This window comes from Drosophila melanogaster, chromosome 2L (genome assembly GCF_000001215.4).
Source record: "Drosophila melanogaster chromosome 2L".
In the NCBI taxonomy this organism is placed as follows: domain Eukaryota; kingdom Metazoa; phylum Arthropoda; class Insecta; order Diptera; family Drosophilidae; genus Drosophila; species Drosophila melanogaster.
In genome coordinates this window covers 12,293,557-12,318,184 of record NT_033779.5, presented here as the reverse complement: position 1 = coordinate 12,318,184, position 24,628 = coordinate 12,293,557, and the positions used below count along the sequence as shown (strand labels likewise).

The following is a 24,628-nucleotide window of genomic DNA, read 5'->3' as shown; positions in this document are numbered from 1 at the left end:
CTGACAGTCGGATGGAAATGAGTGAGATTTTCTGATTTGCGTCTTGTCACGCAGAAATAAAGCTAAAGTCCATTTTAATTGAGTTTTTCTCAAGTTGCAAAATGCTTTCTGCAAATTTATGACTGCACACCGAGCAGCATAAAATTGGACGGCAGCAACTGAAGTGAACCAAATCCAACCGAACCGAATCGAGCCGTATGAATGTGTAATAAAATGCATTTTTAGCCATTTTGTCACATGAATTTGATTTAATTTAGATTGGGACCGACAGCCGGCAAATATCAAATGAAATGAAAGAGGCGTTAAAGGAAATGCTACATATGAGTGAAATGAAATGGAATTTTGTGTGGCTCAAATTTTATGGTCGAATGTGAGGCAGTTAAATTGAGCATCGAAAGCGGCAAGTATTTTCATGGAAATATGGAAAAGTTTTTCTCTCCTCGGCCTCACAGGCCCTATTGCTCCTCCTCATTTTCTTGCTGGTGTATGACAAAGTTTTCTTCGTCTGGCGCTTGTTATTTTCCACGTGCACCGCTCGATTTCAAAGAAAACAACTGGCAAGATTTCAAGCAGCGGATTTCCCTCCTCTTCATTTCCATTTTTCCGACCCCCTTCGCTACTTCAATTGAGCGGTGGCGGCTGCTTTTAATGTTTCTGTTTTTCCGTTGTTTTTATTTCCTTTTTATTTTGATTTGGCCAGCGGCTTCTTGCACCACTCAGCCCCCCGGAAAATCTGCGTAATCATCGGCAGACGGGCACGGGAAATGCGAAACAGGAAAAATAAGTTTTGCCGCAAAAATAAATAAATAAATAACATTTTGTATAATAAAACGCAGGCGGCGGCGGGGAAAGACTCAAGTAAACAACAGGAAGCATAAATTGTGTTATTGTAACTAAAAAGGAAAACCGATGCAAACGGGAAAACTGGTCGATCTTTGATGTGATTAGAGATGGTTGGGCGGAAATGGTTAGCTTTGACCATGTTGGACTTGGCCACGATTGGCAATAAATTCTTCAATATTTGAGTAAATTGACAACGGGAAATATGTTCGTATAAGATATCTTATTATGGCGAAAAGTATCCCATATACATACATATCCCCTGTCAAATTATACTTACATTAATCCAGTTTACATTGCCGCGGTGCAACATATGATCTTTAAATCAAGTCAAAAATTATGATATGATCCCCCTTGAGATCATTATTTAATCACAGTTTTATGAACGGCTTTTCCAAAAATAGCACGGATCTCCCATGAATTCAACTCCCAACAGCAACTCCCCGGCACATTTGCCAAATCAATATGCAATATCCCACAAGTAAAGGATTTCAAACTCTCACTCGAATCTACACACACACACGCTCAGTGGGCAATCATATCGATGGGGGGAAAACTGAACCGCCTGTCATAAAAGCCGCACACACAAAAATACGAGTAGTTGGCTGCATCAAGAGGGAACTGTGGCATGAAAAGCACAAAAACTAGGTTAGTTGCCGAGATTTTTTACCTTCGCTAACATGACCCCTCCTCCTCCTTCCCTTTCCTTCCAGCCAACAAACCCCCTAGAAAAATAACAATTGCACCCCGTAACCCCTGATCTCTGGCACTGCCACTCGCCGTCCCAAAGCCATCCGTTCATGTCTCTGCCAATGCATTTCAAAACAGGAGCTGCAGGAGCAGCGAATCGAGAAAGGCGTTCGGCCATGCCCCTCCGCCGCCCCCACCATATCTGTCAAGTGAACTGGAAGTGATAAGGATATATAGGGGTCGGTATGGTGGAGCTAGCTATGGACGAAGGAAGAACGCTGAGCGTGTTCACGTGCAAAATTGCAGCGATTCCCCAGCGAGTTTCGATTTCTCCTTCAAAATCGAATTCACTTTGCTGAGTACACTGAGAGGAAATCATGAACGAAACTGGAACATTATACCATTCTATAGGAGCTCTCCACTTTCTACTATCTGTATTTAGTTTTAGTATTAAATGTATTAAGACATTTCTTGAAAAGAACATTTTTTGTGGAATGAAAAGTATATTGTGTAGTAATATCCCCTTCTTTTCAGTGCACTGCATGTATGTGTGTGTGTGTGGCTGCAACGCTGTGCGTATGCCAGTGCAATTCGAGTTCGATTTGGAGTGTGATCGATGACGATGACGGGCAGGATGCGATAAGGGCCAGGATGCGATGGGAACAGGAAACGGACTGCCAAGGATTTTAATCAGCTGTTGTCGCTCTCCATGAAGTTGCGTTCATGGGAGAAAGCCGATCGGTTGTGGTAGCGTCCATAAGTCCTGCGAACACCAAAGATATGGCCAAAAGGAAAAGCAATTGGGCTACTGATTGATTTGCCAGGACGAGCATTTGTTTTTACCGTACATAGAGTTACGATGCACTAGGCAGAAAAACAAAAAGAAAACGTCAAATGTTTCAAAGAAGTAGTTGTTTTATTCCCATTGATGAACGAATTATAGCACGGTCTTTTTATTTTACATGTTAAATTTGAAATAGGTAATATTGTAAGTATTTCATAGTTTTTGTAATGCATTTTTTAAACAAGTGTTGAAATGTGCCTATTTTTTATCAATCTTTAATCAATTGTATGTTAGGCGGGTTGAAGCCCCACAATTTGCAGTGGTGATCCCATTAGCATTTGGCTTGTTTCGTTGGCTCCTCGTTCTCAGTCACTCCCTTAACTTTTGTTTTGCACACCATCTTCCTGGCCACAGATTGTTTGTCGACATTGCAACGCCGCTAAATTGTTTGTCTTTTGTGTGTGCGCTTGTATCTGTGATGCTGCACTCTCTACACTCTATACCCACCATCCCCCTTTGGACCGAACCGTTGATTTTGGGGGAGCTCCATCGATGTGCGTGCAATGCCATTAACAATACGCCCAATGCCAAAAACGGGCAAACGCGCCAAATCCATTGTTATTTCGGTGGTCGATTGTTGTTCTTCCGGTTTGCGTGAGCTTACTGTGGCCCCAGCCACGCCCCTTACTCCACCCTCCCTCCGTTGGGTAAATTGTGCAAACAAACAGCGGATGTTGGAGCGCAGGAAGGGAATGGGCTATTCGGGAAGGATGCTGCTAACTACACTCAGAGAAACTATTGTGATTTGTTAAGCTGGCTAAAGTGATATGTTATTCTTCATACATTTGGATAGATTTCTCTTTTCCAAATCGATGCCAATTCATTTGCTGATATTTAAATGATATTTAATAATTACTTCCACATATTGTGTTTTCTGTCTGTATGCAGAACTTGTGCCACAAATCGGTTCAATTTTGGTGCCCCACTCTGCTCCACTCATCTCATTCTCTGGCACAGTTGGGGGATAATTTGGCGGATTGGAGGGCGGTTGGCGTGGGGCTGGGCTTTTGTTTTTTCAGCTCGGTTTGTTCTCAACTGCAATAATCTTATTAGCAGTTTGTTGTTCGAACCTAATCAATTACCAACGTAATTACAAACTTTGCTAATCTGACTCGGTTTCCCCCCAGAAACGCTTTTCCAGCAGCCCAGGCCTGCCTTTTCGCCCATATTGTTCATGACCGTGTCAGTGTTGGTGTTGATGTTCGTGTCCCTGTCCGTGTTCATGTTCACGTCTAGATGGGAATACATCCTGCATACATGTTCTACCAATCCCACGGGGCCGTGGTTGAAACGCGCTTCGTTGATGCGGCTCAAATTTAGTGGCCTAAATAGCGATTTATCCATTGGAGCATGACAAAATATCTCATCAAACGTTGGCAAATTGTTAACCAGAATCTGATGGAGATGGAAGCGAAAGCGCTTCAGACTAAGCGTTAGTTGAAAGGATTTCCATGGAAACGTTCTTATTCCCACCATGGGTTGTGAGGTACTACTAATTGAAAAGCAATTAATTATAGTGCGCATTTGATATTATAATAATACCGAATTACTTAAGGGCTAACTTAAGCAAAGAGGATAATAAGCTAAGCTTATATATACCTTTTTTCTAAGGCTTAAAATCGTTAGCAACTAAGTATTTCCGCCAAATCATAAAACATAAGTTGAATGATGCATTCGATTGCATGATCAATGAGCCGCTTATCGTATGCAAAACAATCAAAGTTTAATCCGTCTTACCATTGCAGCAACGTTTATCTGTTGGGATTTGGCTAGAGGATTGGCAAAACTTTTTGGCTTAATCAAATGCCAAAATATTTGAATATGCCAAGACGAAATTATTGCTGTGTATGCTACCTCCGCCACCCCTCGACATTTGCTGTCGACAGGAGCTGGGGAAAACTTTTCCACGCATGATTTAAATGGGAATAAATCTTGCGTTAAGACTCGACTTGGATTTGGATTACGCAAGGCCAGCAGAGGAGCAAAACGAACTGCTGCGTCACGTAGTTGGTAAATTTGTTTACACGTCCTCGCACCCGGTTTTTAGAATCTCGCCAGAACCAAGAGCAGGATTCAGCACCCTCGGTTCACCCGGACACCGCCGGCAGCTCCACAATTGGCATAAAGTTTCTCATATGCAAATCGCAAGTTTAGCAAAATATTTCGTTTATTGTTGAAGTTTTCCTTTAGTTACTCTCGTTCTCTCCCTTAGTCGTCAACATTTTGTATGTTTTCCGTTCATTTTTCTTGACTTGCGCTGCCTGAAAGTTTTCCTCGCAAAGTTTTTTGGCTCAAGACATTTTTTTGATAAATTATCCAGCGTCAGTTTGTGTAAGTTTGGGCCAGTAAAAACGCGCTCCATTTTTTTTTTTAATAAAAATCATGACACCTTTTATTGATTTACTTATTCTGTTCGGATGCTGATGTGTGATTGTGTGGTGTTGAGTGTTGTGTGTAGCAGTATACACTGAAGACTCAATAAATACATATAATCCATTCGCTTAACTAACTGCGTTTTATCACTAGAATTACGTTCTCGCTGTTTACTGCCTTAATGTAGCCTCGGCAAATAATATCTAATTCCAAACTTTTATGTTCACTTATTTTTGCATTTATTTTAAATTGCATTCTATTTTCATTTGTCCAAAAGTGAAATTCGCTTAAATTCTAATCAGAACACACAGCCTTGCTTTGTTTCTCTAAAAAAGTACACTTACTTGCTAATTATTAATTACACATTTAATTACACACAGAACACTTCATGTTGTCAAAGCTTACTCCTAAGGTGAATGCTAATTTCTGCGTTGAAATTATGTTTAATTTAAAGCCACATCCAGATAGTTTGTATAAAATGCACACTGCTTAGACTCTACTCGAAACAAAGACTAACGATAAATTTGGAAACTCAGTTACAAACGGAAAAGAACTTAGCTACCCATCTGATTTGTCAATGCTTTTGTTTAGCTTCAAAACCAATTGATTGAATTCGAGACCACAAACTAAAACGTAAATAATATTTAGTATTTTTATAAATTTTCTTTGTTAAAATTAGTATGCTTTACAAGCTTAAAAAATGGCTTTCTTGGCTATCATACAACATGATTGCATATTAGGTTTTATACAGATTTTCCAATATTTTTTTTGGAATTCAAATTTACAGTTTTTGGAAATTTTTATGCGACAGCAGTGGGATAGGCAATCTTTAGTAGGATTCTCGAGACTCAAGCGGATATTATTTACATATTTCAGGGACCAATGCGTCTTGTAAGAACGATTTGCATAAAACTGAAATGGATTTGAAATTAGTTTTTAATATCCAAACAATTTATTTAATTAAGAACTTACCTCTCAACTGGCGGCTTGCATCAGCTACCACTTGACATCGCATTTCCAAAAATGAAATAAATGGCGAAACTTTGCAAAGAACATTACCATCTAAGGAATATAAGCGAAGTTTATAAATTAGTCTTCATTTAATAAAGTTAGTATCAGGGGGTGTCAATAAAGCGAGTAATGTTTGCAAAGAATAAATCACAAATAATTACCTTTCTTTTATTTAAAACCAAAATAACAAATAAAATTTTAAGCACGCTGTTTAAGTCATGTTTTTGTGCATTTGAAACAGAGAACAAAACTTTATTTAGATATGTATGCTGTGGTGTATGAGTGTTTACATATGTGCATGATTTTTACATAAACAAAGTATGCTACAAAAGGCACTTATCTACTTCAAGATGTGCAACGACAAATAGCCAATTAACCTTCAACTAAAACAAGAAATTTACAATGAAATGAATCATATGTTATATAATATAATACCAGATTTGTGTAAATTTGGATGATGTAGCAAATAATAGAAACTAAAAAATAAAATAATAAACTCCATTAATGACAAGTTTTCTTTTTTTCGATTTCATTTGGTTTGTTTTTTAGGCATAGTTCGTTTCCTTTACAAATCGCATAAATAACACTGAGAAGCGTATGTGAATTTGTGTGTTCAACTAATTATAAAACTAAAAAGGTATTACTTATAATGTGGTTAACAAAAACATTTTCATTTTTTCATTACAAATAAAATATGTGAGTTAGTTTGGGGGTGTAACAAATCAGATAACTAAAAACTAATTATGCGAGTCAGCATAGGTTTAGATATATAAAAAGAGATAATCCAGTGAACAAAACGAGTAACTTGTAACTATAACTAGAATATATATATCATGTGGGTATATATTTATAATAAAGAACTTCATTGTGACTTGCAACATGAGAGATGAACAAATCAAACAGAGAAAGAGTATGTATTAAATTATTAGTTATATCAAAAACTTAAACCTAACACTCGAACAGATCTTTGTAATTATTTTTTTTGTTTGTTTTTTATTTTTTTCTTTCGTTTGTGAGTCATGAGGATGTATACAAAATATTTAATAAAAGGCAATGGTTCAACCAACTCGTACGACAGTTTAAAATTAGGAAAACGAGTCGTTAAAGATTGGGTTCGAAGGGAACTTCAACAGAAAGTTAACTAAACTACGGTCTAAGTGTTGTGTTATTCGTTTCTTTTTGATCTTGTTTTTAGGTATTTGATTTTCGTTTTTTTTTTTTTTCTAATTCAACAATTAACGTGCTAAATCATAAGTGATTCTGTCTTTTTTTTTGGCACAGATTTCATGTCTTTTTCTGCTTTTGTTTTTGTTTTTTTTTTTATGATACGTACAACGTTGGCATTCGCATCATCGTTTAAATCTTGCAACGCGCTCTACACGGGCAACTCTTCATTCATTGACTACTCCATATTTCACAAATCTCAGTGTTCCTCTACTCGATGTGTCCGTTTAACCTTGCCGCCGATGGTGGCCTCTAGTAGGGCTTCGAGTCCTTGGGCTTCTTCAGCTGCACCTTGAGACGCTTGGTGCCCACCTGGAAGCCGTTCATCGCCTTTATGGCCACCTGGGCCGAGTCCGGATTGTCGAAGGAGACAAACCCGAAGCACTTCGACAGGCTCGTCTGTTTGTCGATGAACACCTTGGCCGAGATCACATTGCCGAAGGGCAGGAACGTGGAGGCCAGATCCGTATCGGTGAACTCCTGCGGCAGATGGTAGATGAAAAGGTTGCAGCCCTCGGGTCCTGAAACGGTATAAAGGGCAAAACACAATGTTAATTTGGAGGATTATTTGTTAATAAGAATTGGAGGAATTTTCTTTACAAGAAAGTATATTTATTTAATAGTTTTTCTACTTTCTCAGTTTGCTCCTTAAAATTGTGTGCCGTTGTTTCTGCTGCCACTTGTATACAACAATGTAACCGCGTCACCTTTCAGGTGCTAGCAATTAATATCCCAGAGGCACCAATTTACGCTCGAGTTTCCCAAAACGGAAGCGGATATGATGCGCCCGATCTGTCTCTTTCGCACTTGTCTCGCCATCTCTGTTGCTCAACTATCTGCTATACGTGTGTGGGTGTGACACTCTGTTTAGGAGCACGTGCTTTTGCAACTGCTGACATCGTCATCATTATCTTTCGCAGCATTATCATCGCCATTCCGGCATCATCATCATCATCACTCCGTCTCTGTCGCTCTGTCGCACTGTCATTTCTCTGTCCCTGGCACACGCACATTAACATGGCTCGCGCCTCGTGCTGCGGTTGCACTTTTCGTGAAAATTACTGTCAACGTCACTGGCAATGAGCAGTCAGCAGCAATACAACCCACCAGCATCCAAAATCCGAAAGCAACCAGCTCGGGGTAGAAAGAGACAGATGATGAGGGAAGGTGTGATGGAAAGAGAGAAGTGAACGCAGCGTCAGCAGTCGCGTTTTCACTTTCGAGATGCTTTTTAATGACAGCAAAACGCTTCGAATGACAGCCGGCATTTTGCGGTATTTCAATTTTATAAGGATGAAACACAAAACAGGAGAAAGGGACAAACAATGTTTGCAGTAAGGATTTTAAAATGCATGTGGTTTGGAAAAGCACAAGATGACAGCTTTTAGTTAATTTCGAAATTAAATGTCAAAAACTAGCAACAGACTATTTATTTATAAACACACGTCGAAACTTCCAACATATATGATCTTAAACCAATGGGAATGATGTTCCACAAACTCATGCGTATATTAATTTTCCCTCATAAAGACCTATTCATCATTACAGCAAATGGTTACACTCTTTGATGTGTCCCCCCGAGCGCAGAGATTCATACTCGCTGAAACCGAATAGGTTTGTAGTAGTGGTTCCAGGACTTTGAACGAGGAGAGAGAGAGAGATCCAACCCACTGCCACACAACCATAACTCTCACTCCATCATCGTTCGCCAGCAGCAGTGCTATTGATCACCTTGATGTATGAGTTGGCCACCGTAGGCCTGCTGCACAATCCCACTGGGTTCGTCGTACTCAATCCGCCCAGTCCACTCCGCCCAATGACACGCCACCTCAAGGTAAACTGACTGCTGACAGATTGCCGACGCTGATGCGATTACAAAATGAAGCCAAATTGAATGGCGAAGAAAGCTGCTGCTGCTCCTCCGGAGGCATCTCCTTCGGTCACAAGCCGTTGACGTTGCCAGGACTTTAATATTAATTGACTCGGGGCTCGTGATGCACACTTGTTGCTTTGTAATTTGCACACCCATCAATTAATTTAGGCTCTTGCCAGGGGGGGGGGGGGCTGAGTGGCTGTAGCCGAACGGGGGAGCAAAAAGTCCAATTAAAAATGCTTCAAGCTATTGAATTACGCGACTAACAAGCGACACGTGTGGCTCGACATGGCATATAATTAGATGAAAGGACAAATGTGGAGAGCAGGCAGGAGTTGTTCTCAAGGCAACAAATTAAGGCAAAAATTTTGAATGACACTCGATTATGTTCTAGTTAAATTTCAAGTGGGTGGAAAAGGCGTACCACTTATAAATAGAACACATTTTTGTTTGAACTTTGTATCTCTGAAGGAGCAGAATTTTAAGGCTTGTGGGCAACCAAAATTTTGCTGATGGATACTAACTTCTATGCTTTAACCCATTTATTCAGCAAAGCATCATTTCCTTGAACACCAAATTTATATTCAAAACTAAATCCATGTGCAGTCTGCGGTGGTTCGACTCAACTTTCTATAAATTCAGTTAGCTGTCAACTGCAAAATGTTTTCCACTCATTTTGGTAACCAGAAATGTGTAACTTCTTGGAATCCGCAAAGGATTCCCACCCTCCCCCACATACAAATAAACTTCCTGTTTTGTTTTTTCTTAAATCACAAGCTTTTTCCCCATTTTTTTTTTTTTTTGGTTGGAATTTTTCAGTGTGCGAAAAACGATTTCCTATATTGCATTTTCCTCTTCCGCCGAGCAAAGATGCGCCATCCGCCTCGGCAATGTCGCCTGCCCTTTTCGCCATTGATGCACTCGCATTCTGGACGGGAGTTGAAGGAGTTGAAGGGAGATGTTAGTTGCAGATGCACATTCCCATTCCCATTCCCTCTCCCTCTTTCGCAGTTTGCAGCAGAATTTTTTGCGATTTTCCTGGCTGTCGCGCTCAGCGAGCAGTGAGCTGGGGAAAGTCTTTCTTTATTTTCCTATTCCTCTCAAGGGCACGAACGAGGCGGAAGGAAGCCAAATGGAATCTATGGCACATAAGCTACAGTTCCAAATCTGCCTGCACATATATCTAAGTATCTTTATTGATTTTAATGCGAATTGTGCATAAAGCTGCACTGCGAGAAATTGCGTTAGCTAAAAATACTTTACTCTACTTATATACTATAGCTATAATTATAGGTTGATGTAAACTGAATATAACAACTTTTTTACTTTGCTACACTATTCATGATGAGCTGTGGTCTAATATTAACATGTTTATCTTTGTAACTACGCTTGTTAGTGTTTTAATGTAAATGCGTTGTTTTCTCGTTACCGTAACTACTCACTTGCCGGCACAAACTCTTTATAACTTTTGCGCCGACCTGCCAGCGCAAAAGTCGCAAATCTGCGATGTCCTTTGCTCCCTGGGTCGCCCAACCGCCCACTTTTTGCGCACGTACAACATTTGGTTATTTTATATTCCCACTTCCGGCTTATGCACATGACTTTAATCCGGATCCGGATGCAGCCGGAAGAAGAGGCGACCGCTGCCGCCTTAGGGTCACCCAAGCGAAGAAGTCGGAGGCGGAGAATTCCCATCGTCTGTCACTGTCATATTTGTCCCCTTCTCGGCCAGAGTTCTCCTTCTTCTCCACTTGGTGCCTTAGCCGCCTTAAAGGGCAGCCCAGTGTGCCGCTTATGATTTTTTTATATATATATATTCTTTTTTTTACAACATATTTCTCATATTTTCATATTTATTTATTTCATTCTGCTGCTTCTGCCTGTGTTTCCTGCTTAATTTTGTGCCTGTCGTCTGGCCCTGTCTACATGCTTATAAGTTGTTTCCTGCTCCAGAGACCATCCTTATCCACCGCTTTGGAAGCCACGCCCCCATCCTCCACCTCCTCTTCCTCTTTGTATAGTGGAGCTGTCGTCATTTGATAAAATGCGCATGTTGGGAATTTATCTGCCCTAGACATTGTTGCTGCAGTTTTTCCTGCCTTTTTGTGCCACATGGATTGCACAAATCCGACATTTTTATAGTTTGCTCAAACACATTTTACCGCACCGCCCAGATCGATCATTTTCGTATTTTAACAATTGAAATATTGTATTTGTAAAGTTGTCAGAATAAAAATAAATGGGAAATGTATATGCAGTAAAGTTCTAATTGGCCTGCTATCAAATTTCGAATTCTTCTAAAATTCTAAACCTATTTGACATTTTTATCCACATTTATAGCATGCTAAAGTCGCAAGCTCCCGTTTTAAATACTGCCAAATCAGAGTCAATTACCCATTAACCACTTTCCGTCTATAATCTCCCTTATACCACCCAATAATTATATGGAGCTTAGTCCCCGCCTTTCCGTCCATTACATCGACTTCCATTTAAGCAGGTCCAAGTCATCTATGATAGTTTTTCACAGTCCAACCAAGCGAGGCGAAACATGGCAGCTCACATTTCGCATTTCGGCTAGCAGCAGCAATTTGTTGTGCTTCCACAGACAGGACCGCACAATCCTCGCTGTTCCAGGACTTGTTACTCCTCCCCCCTCCTCCCACCCCCCTTTCACAATCCTACAGACAGTTGTTGTTGCAGTTGGTCAGGAGGGAATTTTCGGCGACGTCATGAGTCAGCAGAGCAAACAAGGAGTCGCACAAAAGGACGAGACAAGCAAAAGTGAAGAGTCACAGGATACGAAGATGAAGTTGGGGCGACGAAGAGCGAGCGAGTCACTCGACTGCAAAAATATATCTCACTATATGGTGTAACGTGCAGAGGGAAAAATATCAGAAATCTAACAATAGATAAAATAGATGAATTGAAATAGCCGACAAATTTAGTGAAATACAGCTAAAAAAAAAAAGTAGTGACAGCTCTTTTTACGTTCATTTTTTTAAATAAAATATTTTCAAACTAATACGTTTAGTTAATAAATTTATTATTATTGCTTCCGAATTTGTTTCACTGCACGTTCATCACACGGAGCTTCCAGTCACACCCATGCACTCAAATGATGTTTGCTTATGTAACCGGAAATATAGCAAAAAGTGCAATGCCAAAACATTTTCCGTTGCATTTTGGCCAACATTTCGAATATCTCCCTGCTGCAACTTTAATGTTATGTGTGCCAAAGTACACACACACACACACACTCCCTTACACACACACGGTGGGTGGGAAAAAGGGAAATGCTCAGTTGCCATATATGCGCACATATATTTCCCGATATCGACAGCGACGTCTGACTAATGGAATTGTGTGTCAAGTGTGTGTAATATTTACACTGTGTCGGGAGCTGATAAAAATTTAAGCCCCACCAAAACGCTCCTCATAAATTCAACTTAGCAAGTGCGAGATGGGATGATGGGGAGCAAAAGGGGAGCAAGAGGAGCAAAAGAGGAGCATACAAGATGATTGATCTTATTGATTTTTGCTACATCTCTCCCAGGCATTGGCTTATGGCATTGAAGGATTTGTGTCAGCAGAAGACATTCGATTGCGGATTAAGGGGGCGTCGTGCATCCGTACATCCGAGTAGGCGTGGCAAGGAGATTGAAGTGCTTGCTTGTGAGATGGTTAAGATGTTGGGGATTTTGATTTGTGGCAGCTCAAGCAAGAAAATCCGCTCCTCGTCGGCGGCCATGAAAAAGGCCCAACTAACATTCGGATCCAATCTCATCCCGAATTGCACATTTTATTCAACTGCATAGCATTTGATAGATGACTTTTCATATGAAAAATAAGGCTCTTCGCCTCCAAGCGTAGCAAAAGCAATGGAAACAATGGCACAACTAAAACTAAGTAGATTAGACAGAACATCCACAAAATGTCCATGACAAGTGGGATTCGGAATGAAGGCAGCGGGATCGGTCGGGCAGGAAATGGGTGGACATAATGCGGGGGCAACGAACAGCAAAGAAGCAAAAAAAAAAAAGGATGCAAAAAGGATGCTAAAATAACCGCATCACGAGCGAGTGACGCTGACAGCAATGAGCGGGTTTAATGCATGTGATGTTGCATCAGCAGCAACAAATACAATTGGAAATACGAGAATGGGCATGGTTTATACCCTATTTTGCATTTGGCTAGAAACATTTGTATCTTTACTACTGCACAAAATCAGTTGTGTGAGCTGTTAAAGGTAATAGATACTTTTGGCTCATCATAAAGTTATTTGATGGTTTACTTTAGTCGTTCATGCCGCACACTATCTGGTTAGAGTATTTAAAGTGTAAAAAACGAACTGCGCGCAAGATAAAGTGCAAACGATTTGGTATTAGAGTGGCAACCGCAGCGGCATTCATTCGGCCATTTTACTACATTTATCAAAATGTCAGGCTGTTAGACATTTCTATTTCTAGCGTGTGCGTGCCAGTCGCCACCTTTTTCCCAGCCATCCAAAAAACACTCTAATTACCAACGAAATTACAAATGTATACCGGAAATTAAATTGAGCCCAAACGCACACATAATTCCTCATTACATTTAAGAAGGTATCTTGATTACATATTTCAAGGTATTAAATGAAAACTAGTATATGAATACGTATTTATTATTAAACGGTTATCCTTTTGATAAATATTTGATTAAATATATTTCTCTCAGTGTTTGTTTTCATGTGGCACTCACCTTCAATCTGCTTTCCCGCTGCGGCGGCGGCTGCGGCGCTGAGGGCAACGCTGGCCAGCGGCGAAGTGGACAATGCACTGGCGCTCCCGAATTGCGGCAGACCGGCGGCTGTTGACATATATGCCGATGCCATTGGATTCGGATCGGACCCTATATAATGAGAGAGGGAATTCAAATTTAGTTGGTTAGCATTGGGAAAGAGCAAATTTGCAAAAATTTCTAGCGTAAATTACATAACGAAATCAAAAGTGTGTTTTGAACAGTGTGAACAAACTAAAGCTTGCTAAAATAAATTAAAGAAATGAATGAAATGAATAGAACATATTTCAATCATTCATTTTATTAAAACTAAAATCTGTCTTAAACTGGTTACAATTCTAAAAGGACCTTTTGGCTGCTGTAGTATATTTCTAAAATTGAATTTGGCCACCTCTGTCATTTGGCAGAATCAGTTTGCTGTCATGTTTCATATCCAATTTCACTGTATAATTATTATTTAGTTTGTTTCGTTTCGTCAGACGTAATTAATCATCGAATTTTGTGCCCTGCCACGCCGGGTGACATTTGATTATTTTACAAAGCACACATACAAAACCTACACACAACACACACAACACACACACTCAGCCGGATGACATCCGCAATGGCCAATCTGAAATTAATTTGTCTCTGAGTAATGTTGGTTGTGTTCTGGTTTCGGGTTTTGTGTAATTTGACGCCTGTTGTTTGTTATTTAGTTGTTTTGCGTGTTTCGCCATTGGCCGTCATGCAATGCAATTTTGTGGTTTGCAATCCGGCCATGACCACCACCCCCCCCCCTGACCTTTTTTAACACCCCCTTTGGGGTCACCGCCCGTGATCATCTCCGTTATTAATGAATTTTGCCAACTTAGTGTATTTGAAAAACGCTAGCAATGCATTCAATATCCTAGAACAAATATATTACAAAAAATGCAACTAATGAATATTGCACTATTTATTGCGAAAATTTTTGTATATTTCATTTTAAATCAATCAAGCTGAAAACTTTACTGATTTAAATACAAGACAGACAATTTGCCATAGCGATTAGGCAAAAAGTTTTGCACACATTTGAACCGGAAATTGTTTTAATTGTTGTTCAAACTTTTCACAAAGAAAAAGGCACGAAAAGTCAGCCAGTCAGTGAAGAGTGGTATAAATATATGTACATACATATATGCTGGACATACTGCACAATGCTCATCAAGGATCTGGCTAACTAAGTTGGCCAATAATAATCCACATGAGTGGTCCGGTCTGTTTGGCTAGAAACAACAAACAATGCCAACAAAAAAAAAAACAAAAACAAAAACAAATTGAAGAAACAGCCGAGTGGATGGAATAAGAAGTCGAAAACATTGCCTAAAACTATTTTCAGCACCGGATGTTGTCTGTTTTGTATTTGCAAGTAAGTTTTTAGTTCGCAGTTGGAAATTTGTTCGCCGACTTCAAGTACGAAATTGTACAATTTCCAGTTCCTTCTTCTTCATCTTATTTGCCACTTGCAGGCACAAGACTTTTTGTTCGCACTGTTATTGTTATAGTTCCTGTTGATTTTCAAGTGCAAAAAAAGTGCAAAAAAATTGTGCATAAACAAACGTAATGGAGAGCGGGACTTCGCAAAAAAAGAAAAGACCACGAAGGCAGTGGAGCTGAGGACGTGTTGAAACCCTAAATCAGTTTGAAGGGCCAGAGAGGTTGGTAGTATAAACTACATAGTTTACTGCACTTGAACCAAACTTTGATTAAGATTTTCGGTTGTTGCTGTTGGCTTGGCTTTTCCTCTTTTTTTTTTTCTTTTTTTTTGTAGTTACTCAACTCGGCAGAGAGGTCAAAGGAGTGAGCTCCGAAAAACTTTTTGAATTGGATGCTCTTGAGCTTTAGTGAGCAGCGGTGCTTGTGGAAAAAATCAAGCAAAGGTCGAGTGGAGAAAAATGCAAAAAGGCGCTTTTGCTGATTTTCTAAATTTCTCTCAGCTCTTCAAAATTCATACCACACAAAAGGGCGAAATTAGGTAATTATAAATTATCTCAATTTCAAATCAATGGCCATTAGTACTTTAAATTCTTATTGTTCTATTTAGCGATATTTTCCGTATCTCAAAACACTAAATTTTTGATAACCCATATGCGGTGGTGGTGTTACATCAACAAACAAAGCCGAGAGCTCAATTTGTTTGTCCTTTTTATTTGTGGCAAGCAGAAGCTGTACGCAACAGAAAGTTTGTTACTCGTGGCAACTTGGAAAGCGATTTTGTAGTTTAGTTACCGATAGTTGCCGATAAGTTTGGTTTCTCTATATGAGCTGGTCTCGACTAAAAGGATCTGCTGTATTAAATGGAAGCCCCTTAAAACATGTGGAAAATGCATACACATAAGGGATTGATCCAAATATAATTTTATACATAGGCAGACCAGCCAAAGTTTATAAGGTATAATGTACCTTAAATAACAGGGTATCAAAAAAAAAGAAGGCAGGATTCACAGATAGGCGCATCCCTGCTTGCTGTCCTCGCTGTCAGCTGCACTTTGAGCTGAATTTCTTTTTCATTCGAAGTGAAAGGATGTAACAGACGGAGGACATCTCCTTCGAGTCCGAATCGTCGGACTCCATCCGCTCGCTCCCGGGGCAAAGAATTTTTAATATTTCATTAAATGAAGTGCCCGGAAATCGTTCAAGTGGCACACGATGAGCACGCACAAGTGCACAAGGGCCAAAACTCACGAAAATCCCCACAAGATAAGCTCTGAGCAAAGATGGCCGAAAGTCGAGTGGTGGCGGTGAGGAGAGCGGAGTCACTGGAAATCCGCTTAATTTTTGGCATTTTTCTGGTTAAGTCAGCCGCAGATTTTTCTTCGTATTTGGCCATGGTTTTTCTTCGCCTACTACTTGCCAACTAAGATCCTCTCGGAATGAACTTGCTAAGAAAATATTTAAGAAGTAAGTGTGGAAATGGCGGAAAATGCGGTCAACGATGCCCACAGATAGGCAATGACATTTCCTTTGCTTCTCTGCTTCGAAAACTTAACGTTTAATTTTGTTGGACAATTTTTTGTTTGTCTTTCATTTGGTTTCCTTCGTTGCCAAAATTAAGTGGAATTTTCTTTTGGGTTCTTATGTGAGTATTAAAGTAAAGAAGACAGGTTACGATTTCTCATCTCATATTCCTAGAATTTGTTGTTTAAATTAATCTTTTATTGCCCAGAAAATCTTTTTTGTTGACCTTTATATTTTAATTCCCTATTGCGGTTTTTGTGTACATCCAGTTGCAACTGAAATTCGGAAGTTGAGAAGTGAGAAATGAAAACCGTGAAGTGAGCAGAAAACATTGCAATTCCCCCAAAGCGGAAAAGTCAATGAGGCCAAGAAGGAGTGCAGTGCAGCAGCAACTGCCTGGTTCGTCCTTTATGCCCCTCTATCCCCCCCCACCACTCCTTAACTCCCTTAACTTCAATCCCCTCCCCACTCTCACCAGAGGCTTTCGCTGCAATAAGTTCCGTGTTGTTAATTTCGCAAGAGAGTGTAACTTGTAATTTTGTACGTTGTAGGGTCTCCTGTTTTCCAGATAAAGTCCGCTTCTCGGCTCCTACCACCGCCCCCCCCCCCCCTTCCACCATCCGCAGATACGACCATCAAGTCTCAACGGACTGGTGACGTAAAGCAGGCGACGTTAAGCAAGCGCGTTACGGTGCACGTGAATGTTACGTCGAATGGTTCGTTGACTTTAACTATCAAACTTAATAACACACACATTTTTTATGACGTAATGAAAACGAAAGCCACATCACTCGGCAAGTGAGAAGAAATTTAAGAAAATCGGTAAAAACTTTGCACTTTTTAAGAGATTAAAAAGAGTTTGTTTTAATAAACTTATAGGTTCTTTTTAAAATGCAATTGATACAAAATTAAACAACACTAATAAACTGTGCAAATATTTTTTATATAACTCTCACCTGTCTTTTTAGCTGCGTTTTATCAACAATTATTTAAGCGATTAGCAAATGTTAAAGAAGAGAAAAGGAAATACATTTTTGTCAGAACAAAATTCCAAACAATTGTATGAATTGTAAGCGGATTTTGATAGAATTACATTTTGTTGACAATTCAAACAACATAAATTATCAAAATAAAAAGTGTGAAAGCTTTGAAACTATTGATAACTTCAAGAGAATTCTCACCTGATTTTTTAGCTGCAGCCTTTTTACCCAAAAGGCCTGCATTAAATCCATATTTATTTGTATGAAGGGAATAAGCAATGTACAAGTAGATCAAAGAGAATACATTTTTTGTTAGCAAGAAAAAACGAAAAATCCTCTAAGCTAATTAGGATGGACATGGCGAAGACGTCAGTCTAGCCCTTTACGAAAAGAAAAATTCCTTTTTGGCTATTTTAAGTCGATTTCATCGGCAGTGAAGCTTGACAGTGAAGCCCTGATTGTAATTGGATTTCCTTGGATAAACAGAATGAAGAAGGATGAGTAGTTCCCTTAGTAAATTAGGCTAATTGGGCACTTTGAATGTCACATGATGACACATTTGTTGGCAAAGAAACCAAAAATAGAAAAGCAATTTCGTTGAGGGGTTTTCGAGTAGAAAGTTCACCTCATTAATGATGAAATGATGAATTAAATTAGGAGACCAAATGAATATTGATGAGTTTATCGATCGACTTATTTCGGCTATATATATTACCCACTTATAACAAACAAATTATGCGTTTGTAATCTCTCTCGATTACACGTCTCACAATTGTTCAAATATACATTTATCCGAAAATAACTTATTATAATCCAATAAAACTCATTAAAGGCAATAACCAGGATAACAACGAGAATATTTGAGTGCCGTCGAGACAATTAGAAATCGATAAAAGAAACACTAAGTAGCGTTGCGGAAAAGAGAAAGTGTGGCGGAAAGAAAAACCAGCAACAGGCTAACAAGAAAATAGAGAAGTGGAAGTGGAAAAACCCTGTGACGCACAAGGAAAACTTCAATACGGAAATGAGAAAAAAATTAGATAATTAGCCGCCGAGGCAACTAATGGCCCAGATAAGGCCGGGAGATTATGGGATGCGGTAAGCCCTGATGAATTGTTAACCATGGAGGCGCTTCAAGTGCTTCTGCCCCTAACTATCTCGGCTGCTTAAATAGCTGTTTAAGGATGTGAAGGAGTAACTCACAGAGCAGCGCAGCCGTGTTGGTCAGTTGGGCGCTTCCAGGCGATGTGGCAGCGGCGGCTGCCGCGGCGGCATTCGAGAGACTCGGCTGCGTCATGGCCGCAATGGCCGCTAGATTCTGGACGGTCATCGGGGTCAAAAGTCCTGCGGCCGCCACAGCGCTGGTGTCCGTCGCCGAGCTGCTCTGCTGGGCTCCCAGTCCTGTGAGGGCTGCAAGCGAACAATGAATTAAAATCCATTAGACATCAGATTGAATGAAAATGGCTAAGTTCTAGCTATTTCTTACCTTGCAACAACTGGTGCTGCAGTCCCACCGCCTGCAGCTGCTGCAGCAGTTGAATGGAGGCCGGGGTAATGGCATCTGCGCCGAGAACCGGCGAAGGCTGCTGCGGCGGATTGGGCAGGATGGGCGTGGTCACGCTGGTGGCCGTTTGGCCCAGAGGTATGTTGATGTTGCTGGCCAGGTTCCAGAGATTGGCCTGAATTTGCTGAATCTTCTTCTGCTCCTTCTCTTTTTGCGTATCGGCGAACTTGACGACCAGCGGCGATGTGCAGCCCTCCATGATCTTGTTCTGGCTCAGGGTCTAAGAAGGCGATTGGGAAATATTACACACATTTATCTACAAGATACGAGTATTCGCTACTCACCACTTTAATGGCCGAAATGGCAGCGTGCTTGGTGGCGAATGTGACGAAGGCACAACCCTTGCTCTGTCCGTTTTGGTCCCGAAGGACGGTGCACTCCTCGATGGCTCCGTGGACTTCAAATAGCTTGCGAACGTCGTTCTCGTTCAGCTTCTTGTTTAGCATACCCACAAAGAGTTTGCGTTCTGAAAGTAAATGATTGCCATCAGTAACTATCGAAGAATATTTATGTATTTGGGGGAAAAAATATGAACATAGTAAAGCAACATCATTTATCAATATGCACACACCATGTTTTTTGATTTACTTTCAAAACCAAGAACTTCTTAGTTACTTTCATCTATAAAATGTAAGATTTATATTAAATTAATCTAAGCCGAACCTAAGACCTTGGCCTTGGTAAGTTAATCGCTGCGTGAAAAACTGGGCGGAAGCCCCAGCTCAACCACATTGTCGAGTGTAACCCTATATAGCTATAGTTGAGATTGCCTTGGCTGGTAGCTCTGTGTTTTGGCATTGAAAAGTACCACATTCAAGTGGGTTAGGGCCAGGTCTAAACTGGATTGTAGTAGACTGGTTCGGAATGGAGCCAATAGGAGGGGGTGGTCGCCTTTTGTAGAGAGAGAGAGAGTCTGCGTGTGCTCAGCCAGGCTTAGTTAATTCCAGTATTTGGCAATGCTCAATTAATTTTACATAAATTAAAACACTGCTGAACTGGGCGGCTGGCTCTGGACTCGATAACTAATTGGCAGGCATTTAACATTTCGCCAAATATTTGCACTTTCCATGGAAAAGGGCTGCAAGTTTGGCGGCGAGGCGACCGAAGTGGTGGCCAATGTGCAACTAATTTATTTGCACAAACACGCAAAATGCGCACTGCACAAATTAATTGTTATCAATTGTGCAATTGGCTGAGAATGTTTTTCCAAATGGGAAAAGCGGGATGCCATGTGATGTGGTTGTTTGTGCGGGCGGATCGCATCGCATCGTATCGATTCGGTTGGTTGGACTCTCTATCTTTTAACTAAACCAAATTGCAAATCAATTGGCTTAAATGCATTTAAAGTGCAGGCGATTACTAAAGCGGATTAAATTTGTATGACTCGAGCGAAATAAATGAAAAGTTTGAAGCCCCTCTTCTTTCAATTGGCAGGATTTACTCTGTCAGCTGCTTTTCACATTAAACATTTATTTATATATTTAATTTTTTTTAAATTATTTTTTATGCGCCATAGAATATTTAGTGACAAAATTAGCCATTGCATATTTATTTTCCCCCTTCATTTCAAAAGAGCTCAATTAGTTTTCGCAGATTTTAACTGTGCTGGCAGAAAATTTTTGGATATCGTCATACGAAAAATCGAATAACGTTTGCATTGTTATAAATTATTATATTATCGCTTCAATAAACGGGACATTTTTAGTCAATGGAAATTATGTTTTATGGCCTGCAATTTGCCGGCACAAAAATGTTCAGCGCCCAGTAGCCGCCCACTTGAAAATCTGTTTTTGGAAATCAATTAAAATTATAATTAAGCTGCTTATGGGCTGGAAATTGATTTTAAGTAGCCATTCTGGTCATTGACTTTGCTGCCATGCTGATGGCGGGTATTTAAACTTATTATTATTCGAAACGTATTATTATTGTTATGGCAACTTTTATAGTCGCGAGTAAGCGCAAGTGTTGAAATTCAGCTTAATGGCTGTGGGTATTCTAATGCCTCGGTTTTTCCCCCATTTCGGTCTGCCACTTGCCACATTTCGAGGCATCATCGTGCTGCAATGCGGCTCTATCCTTCCACTCGATGGAGCGTCATCCTCCGACTGCCTCTCTCTCTCTCTCTCTCTCTGTCTCTCTATCGCTCCCAATTCAATTGCCATTCCGGCTGCTGATGCTGCATCATCATCATCATTATCATCATATTCCCCAAGCGTTATCAAATGCAAAAACCCACACACACACACACTATAATGATGGAGATGGGGCGGCGGCGGAGCACTTGCACCATTATTATTATGATTATCGCAAACTGCAAGTGCAACTGCAGCAGCAGCAGTAGCAGCGACATCGACTAACTGCACTTGAGCTATATTATCATAATCCTAGCAGAAATTGCGCGCAGTCAGCAGCAGCGCATCCAGTGGGAAAAAGGAATTTTAAAATTCATTGAATTCGATGCTTGCGGTGGCGGAATGCCAATACCCCCACACTACTCATCTAAAACACCCACTATCCAATTTCGTAATTCAAGTCCCTCTTCCCGAAAAAGTAAACAAACTTGGCGTGGCGGTGACCTCATTAGTTTCGATCAGCTGCAAATTGTAAGCGTTTTCCATTGCCATCGAGGGACTCAACACAAGGAAGCGTAATAAGAAAATGTGTATAAATTTAGATTATAATAAATGCTTTTGAAAGGAATGTTCAAGTGTCAATGACCAAGGAACTTAAAGAAATCTTCTTCAATGGGTTCCAGTATTAAAGTGATTATACATTTAAAGTGCTTTGAGTTATCTTTGCGTTAGGCCCAGTTATCCCATTATTAAAGTGCCCAGGTGTAAACCATCGCAAATCTTAAGAGGCATTCAATTTAAAGTTAAATTCCGCCACCAAGGCGGCGTGAAAACTTTACCTTTAAGTCCTGCCAGCGAAATTGCTTTAGTTTTAAATTATTAATATGTCCGACCAGGCTCGCTGCTGCTCGTCGCAGTTATTCCGCCCTCCACTCCTCTTAACCCGGCCAAAATGGTGGAGGGGGTGGGGGCTTAATGCCGGGTGGCTGGAAAATGGACGAGTCAGTGAGCCGGCTTCGGGGTAATGCAACTAATCTGCTTCTAGTGGCGCACATTAAGTGTTGCCACGCTTTCGACTTTAATTTGAAAACATAAAGCAGAAAAGCAGGGGCGGCGGTGGCGCTCAGGGAAGCGGCTAAAGTGCGGCCACTTCTGCAACCTACATCCACACACACACACACATTCAGGCAGGACTTTATTTTCCTTGCTCCTGCGATGGCCATTTCTGCATGCAACTCAACTTAACCGAGCGACCACTCGAACCTCCAACCCCAACCCAAAGCCAAACTCAAAACCAGAGAGTCTGGGAACCCAGAACCCAGAACCCAGAAGCCAGAACCTCGAACTCAAAACCGAAACCAAATGCTGGGCGAACGAGCCATGACATCGACGCACTGAACGCTACCTCTTCCACTCTTCATTCGCGCCCACTATTTCTTTGGATTCTGCATGTAATGAGTGGGTTATGCGCGGTATTTGGTAGGAAACGACTGAAGAAATACCTACTAATTTGACTGGAAAATCTTTGTACAAGATAACAAAGTCAACAAATCAATACTAGTCATTTGCCAATGAATAGCTATCAAATAATCCTAATTAATCAAATTCTTTAAACAAATACACTGTTATTTGGAAAACCTTTTGTATTATCGAAATTATAAGAGCATATCTTTTGGTTACAAACCAAATTACTTGGTTTATCATACCCGCTATAAAGTGCATATCCAAAAATGGCAGCCGCGCAACGCTCAAAAAAACGGGTCATATTTGCCGCCATTTCAGCCGAGAGTGTGTGAGTGTGCGCGTGTGAGTGTGTGTGTGAACGTATGTGGTATCCGTGCATCCTTCATTCAAACCATACCCTCCAACACCACCCATGTAAGCCCCATTTCATCCCCACTCACCCCCTTTGTTGGCCAGCACACTTGGCTTAGCTTATTTATGTCACAAATATGAGCAAACGCGTACGCAATGCCACGGCTGGATGGACTTGCCTGGCTTGGATGGAAGCCACCCACCTGCCACCCACTTGCCACCCCCCCAACTGCCCACTTACCACCACCGCACACCTACCAACCCCCTCTAGCACTCCTCACCTGGCTGCTTTTGCCACTTTGCATGCATCGCTGCGTGTTTGGCATATTTAACAAATTTTCGCAAAAATAATGTAACTCTCCATGCTGAACTCGCGCGTTGTTGTTTTCCCCCCTCCAAGTTGTTGTTGTTGTTGTTGTGGCTGCGGTTATACGCACACTGTGAAAAAGGTGTGGCGGGGGGTGCTTAGTGGAAGGGGGGAGAGTGAGAGTGGCAAAATCTAATCAAGCGCTGCGGCAATAGTCGTACACAGGCATCGAAATGCACAAATACATATGCAGAGAACACAGATACGCACACACACGGACACAATGACAGGTTGAAAAACCACATGCTTGAAAATTGAAAAACAATTTAGAAATATAAAACAAAAATGTAAATTTGTAAGAATTTGCAAGAAACATGGAATTTTTCGGGAAAAATTCGAAATCGAATCAAAATTTAATAAGGTCACATTGCTTTGAATTAGGTCACATTTATTTTAAGCTTAAAAAACCTTTGTATTGAAAATGTTCTGTATATATTGTATTAAATTTAAGCCATTACCGCAATTTTTCAACTACGACGGGTTCATAACTTTCACTTTTGGAACGCTGAGAATGCTTTTCTGGATTCTTATTGCTTTATAGCTCTGCGCACATATACATATATATTTCACTTTTCCACCTGCCTAATGAAATTCTCTCCCGCCAATGCCAACATAAATCCAATGCATTATTAAATTTAATTTGGAGCAGAGCTGCCGACAAAATTATGGCAAATTCTTTGCTGGATGTATAAAATTTAAATTTTAATCGCCAGCAGTCGGCAGTTCAACGGAGGGCAAAATGTTCGCCAAAAGTAGGATGTTCCGGAATTCCTTTTCGTTTTATATGAAGAACATTAATTTTCATGTATATTAATATCCTTTATTTGATAAGCAAGAAATATATGTAGTTCATATCTTCATCTCAAATTTTTTTTAGCTAAGTGAGGGGTATGTAATAGTCGATGCACTCCAACTTGTTTTTTATTAATTGCTTGGATTGATTTTATAAACTGCTTTTCACCCACCTCGAAACGATCAAAGGACTTTATTTAAGTCCTTTTCCACGTTTAGACACAATCGGTTCGGTAGGTCCCCCCCCCCTGCATATATTTTGTCTCTTTTATTCCTGTGAATCCTTTTCCCCTCTTCCTTTTCTTCCTTGCGAATACAACTTTTATTTTCTGCATATATTTTGGGAATGCATAAACGAAATTTACATTTTAATTGCATTGAAATTGTGTTGCTTTGTGCTTAATCTATTTTCCCTTCGTTTTTCTTGGCAC

General features: G+C 40.4%; 1 protein-coding gene and 2 long non-coding RNA genes across 14 annotated transcripts in view; 2 read left to right on the top strand and 1 right to left on the bottom strand.

Moving 5' to 3' along the window:
* Nucleotides 1-871: 871 nt before the first annotated feature.
* On the top strand, nucleotides 872-2,027 carry lncRNA:CR45283 (long non-coding RNA:CR45283). Of its 2 annotated transcripts, none has more exons than NR_167790.1 (2): nucleotides 872-1,492; nucleotides 1,554-2,027. It is a non-coding gene; the product is annotated as a long non-coding RNA:CR45283 (long non-coding RNA). The 2 variants fall into 2 exon arrangements; NR_167789.1 differs by having other exon boundaries at nucleotides 1,150-1,492; nucleotides 1,554-1,760.
* Nucleotides 2,028-2,062: 35 nt separating this feature from the next.
* Nucleotides 2,063-2,408, top strand: lncRNA:CR45282 (long non-coding RNA:CR45282). The gene has a single exon (NR_124218.1). It is a non-coding gene; the product is annotated as a long non-coding RNA:CR45282 (long non-coding RNA).
* A 2,338-nt stretch (nucleotides 2,409-4,746) lies between these two features.
* The window catches only part of bru1 (bruno 1), a 138,435-nt gene continuing 118,553 nt past the window's right edge, over nucleotides 4,747-24,628 (bottom strand). For 3 of the 11 annotated variants that reach the window (NM_165002.2, NM_001414076.1, NM_165004.3), the window contains 7 exons: nucleotides 19,436-19,617; nucleotides 19,074-19,371; nucleotides 18,791-18,997; nucleotides 13,590-13,739; nucleotides 7,092-7,503; nucleotides 5,720-5,809; nucleotides 5,390-5,659 (listed from right to left, as the gene is read on the bottom strand). In NM_165002.2, the coding sequence (NP_723737.1) occupies nucleotides 7,235-7,503; nucleotides 13,590-13,739; nucleotides 18,791-18,997; nucleotides 19,074-19,371; nucleotides 19,436-19,617 (1,106 nt within the window). In that variant the 3' untranslated portion in view covers nucleotides 5,390-5,659; nucleotides 5,720-5,809; nucleotides 7,092-7,234. Of the gene's footprint in view, nucleotides 5,660-5,719; nucleotides 5,810-5,873; nucleotides 7,504-13,589; nucleotides 13,740-17,563; nucleotides 17,576-17,788; nucleotides 17,825-18,790; nucleotides 18,998-19,073; nucleotides 19,372-19,435; nucleotides 19,618-24,628 lie in introns of those variants that run through there. The other 8 variants (NM_001273478.1, NM_001273475.1, NM_001273474.1 and 5 more) reach the window with 5 other exon arrangements.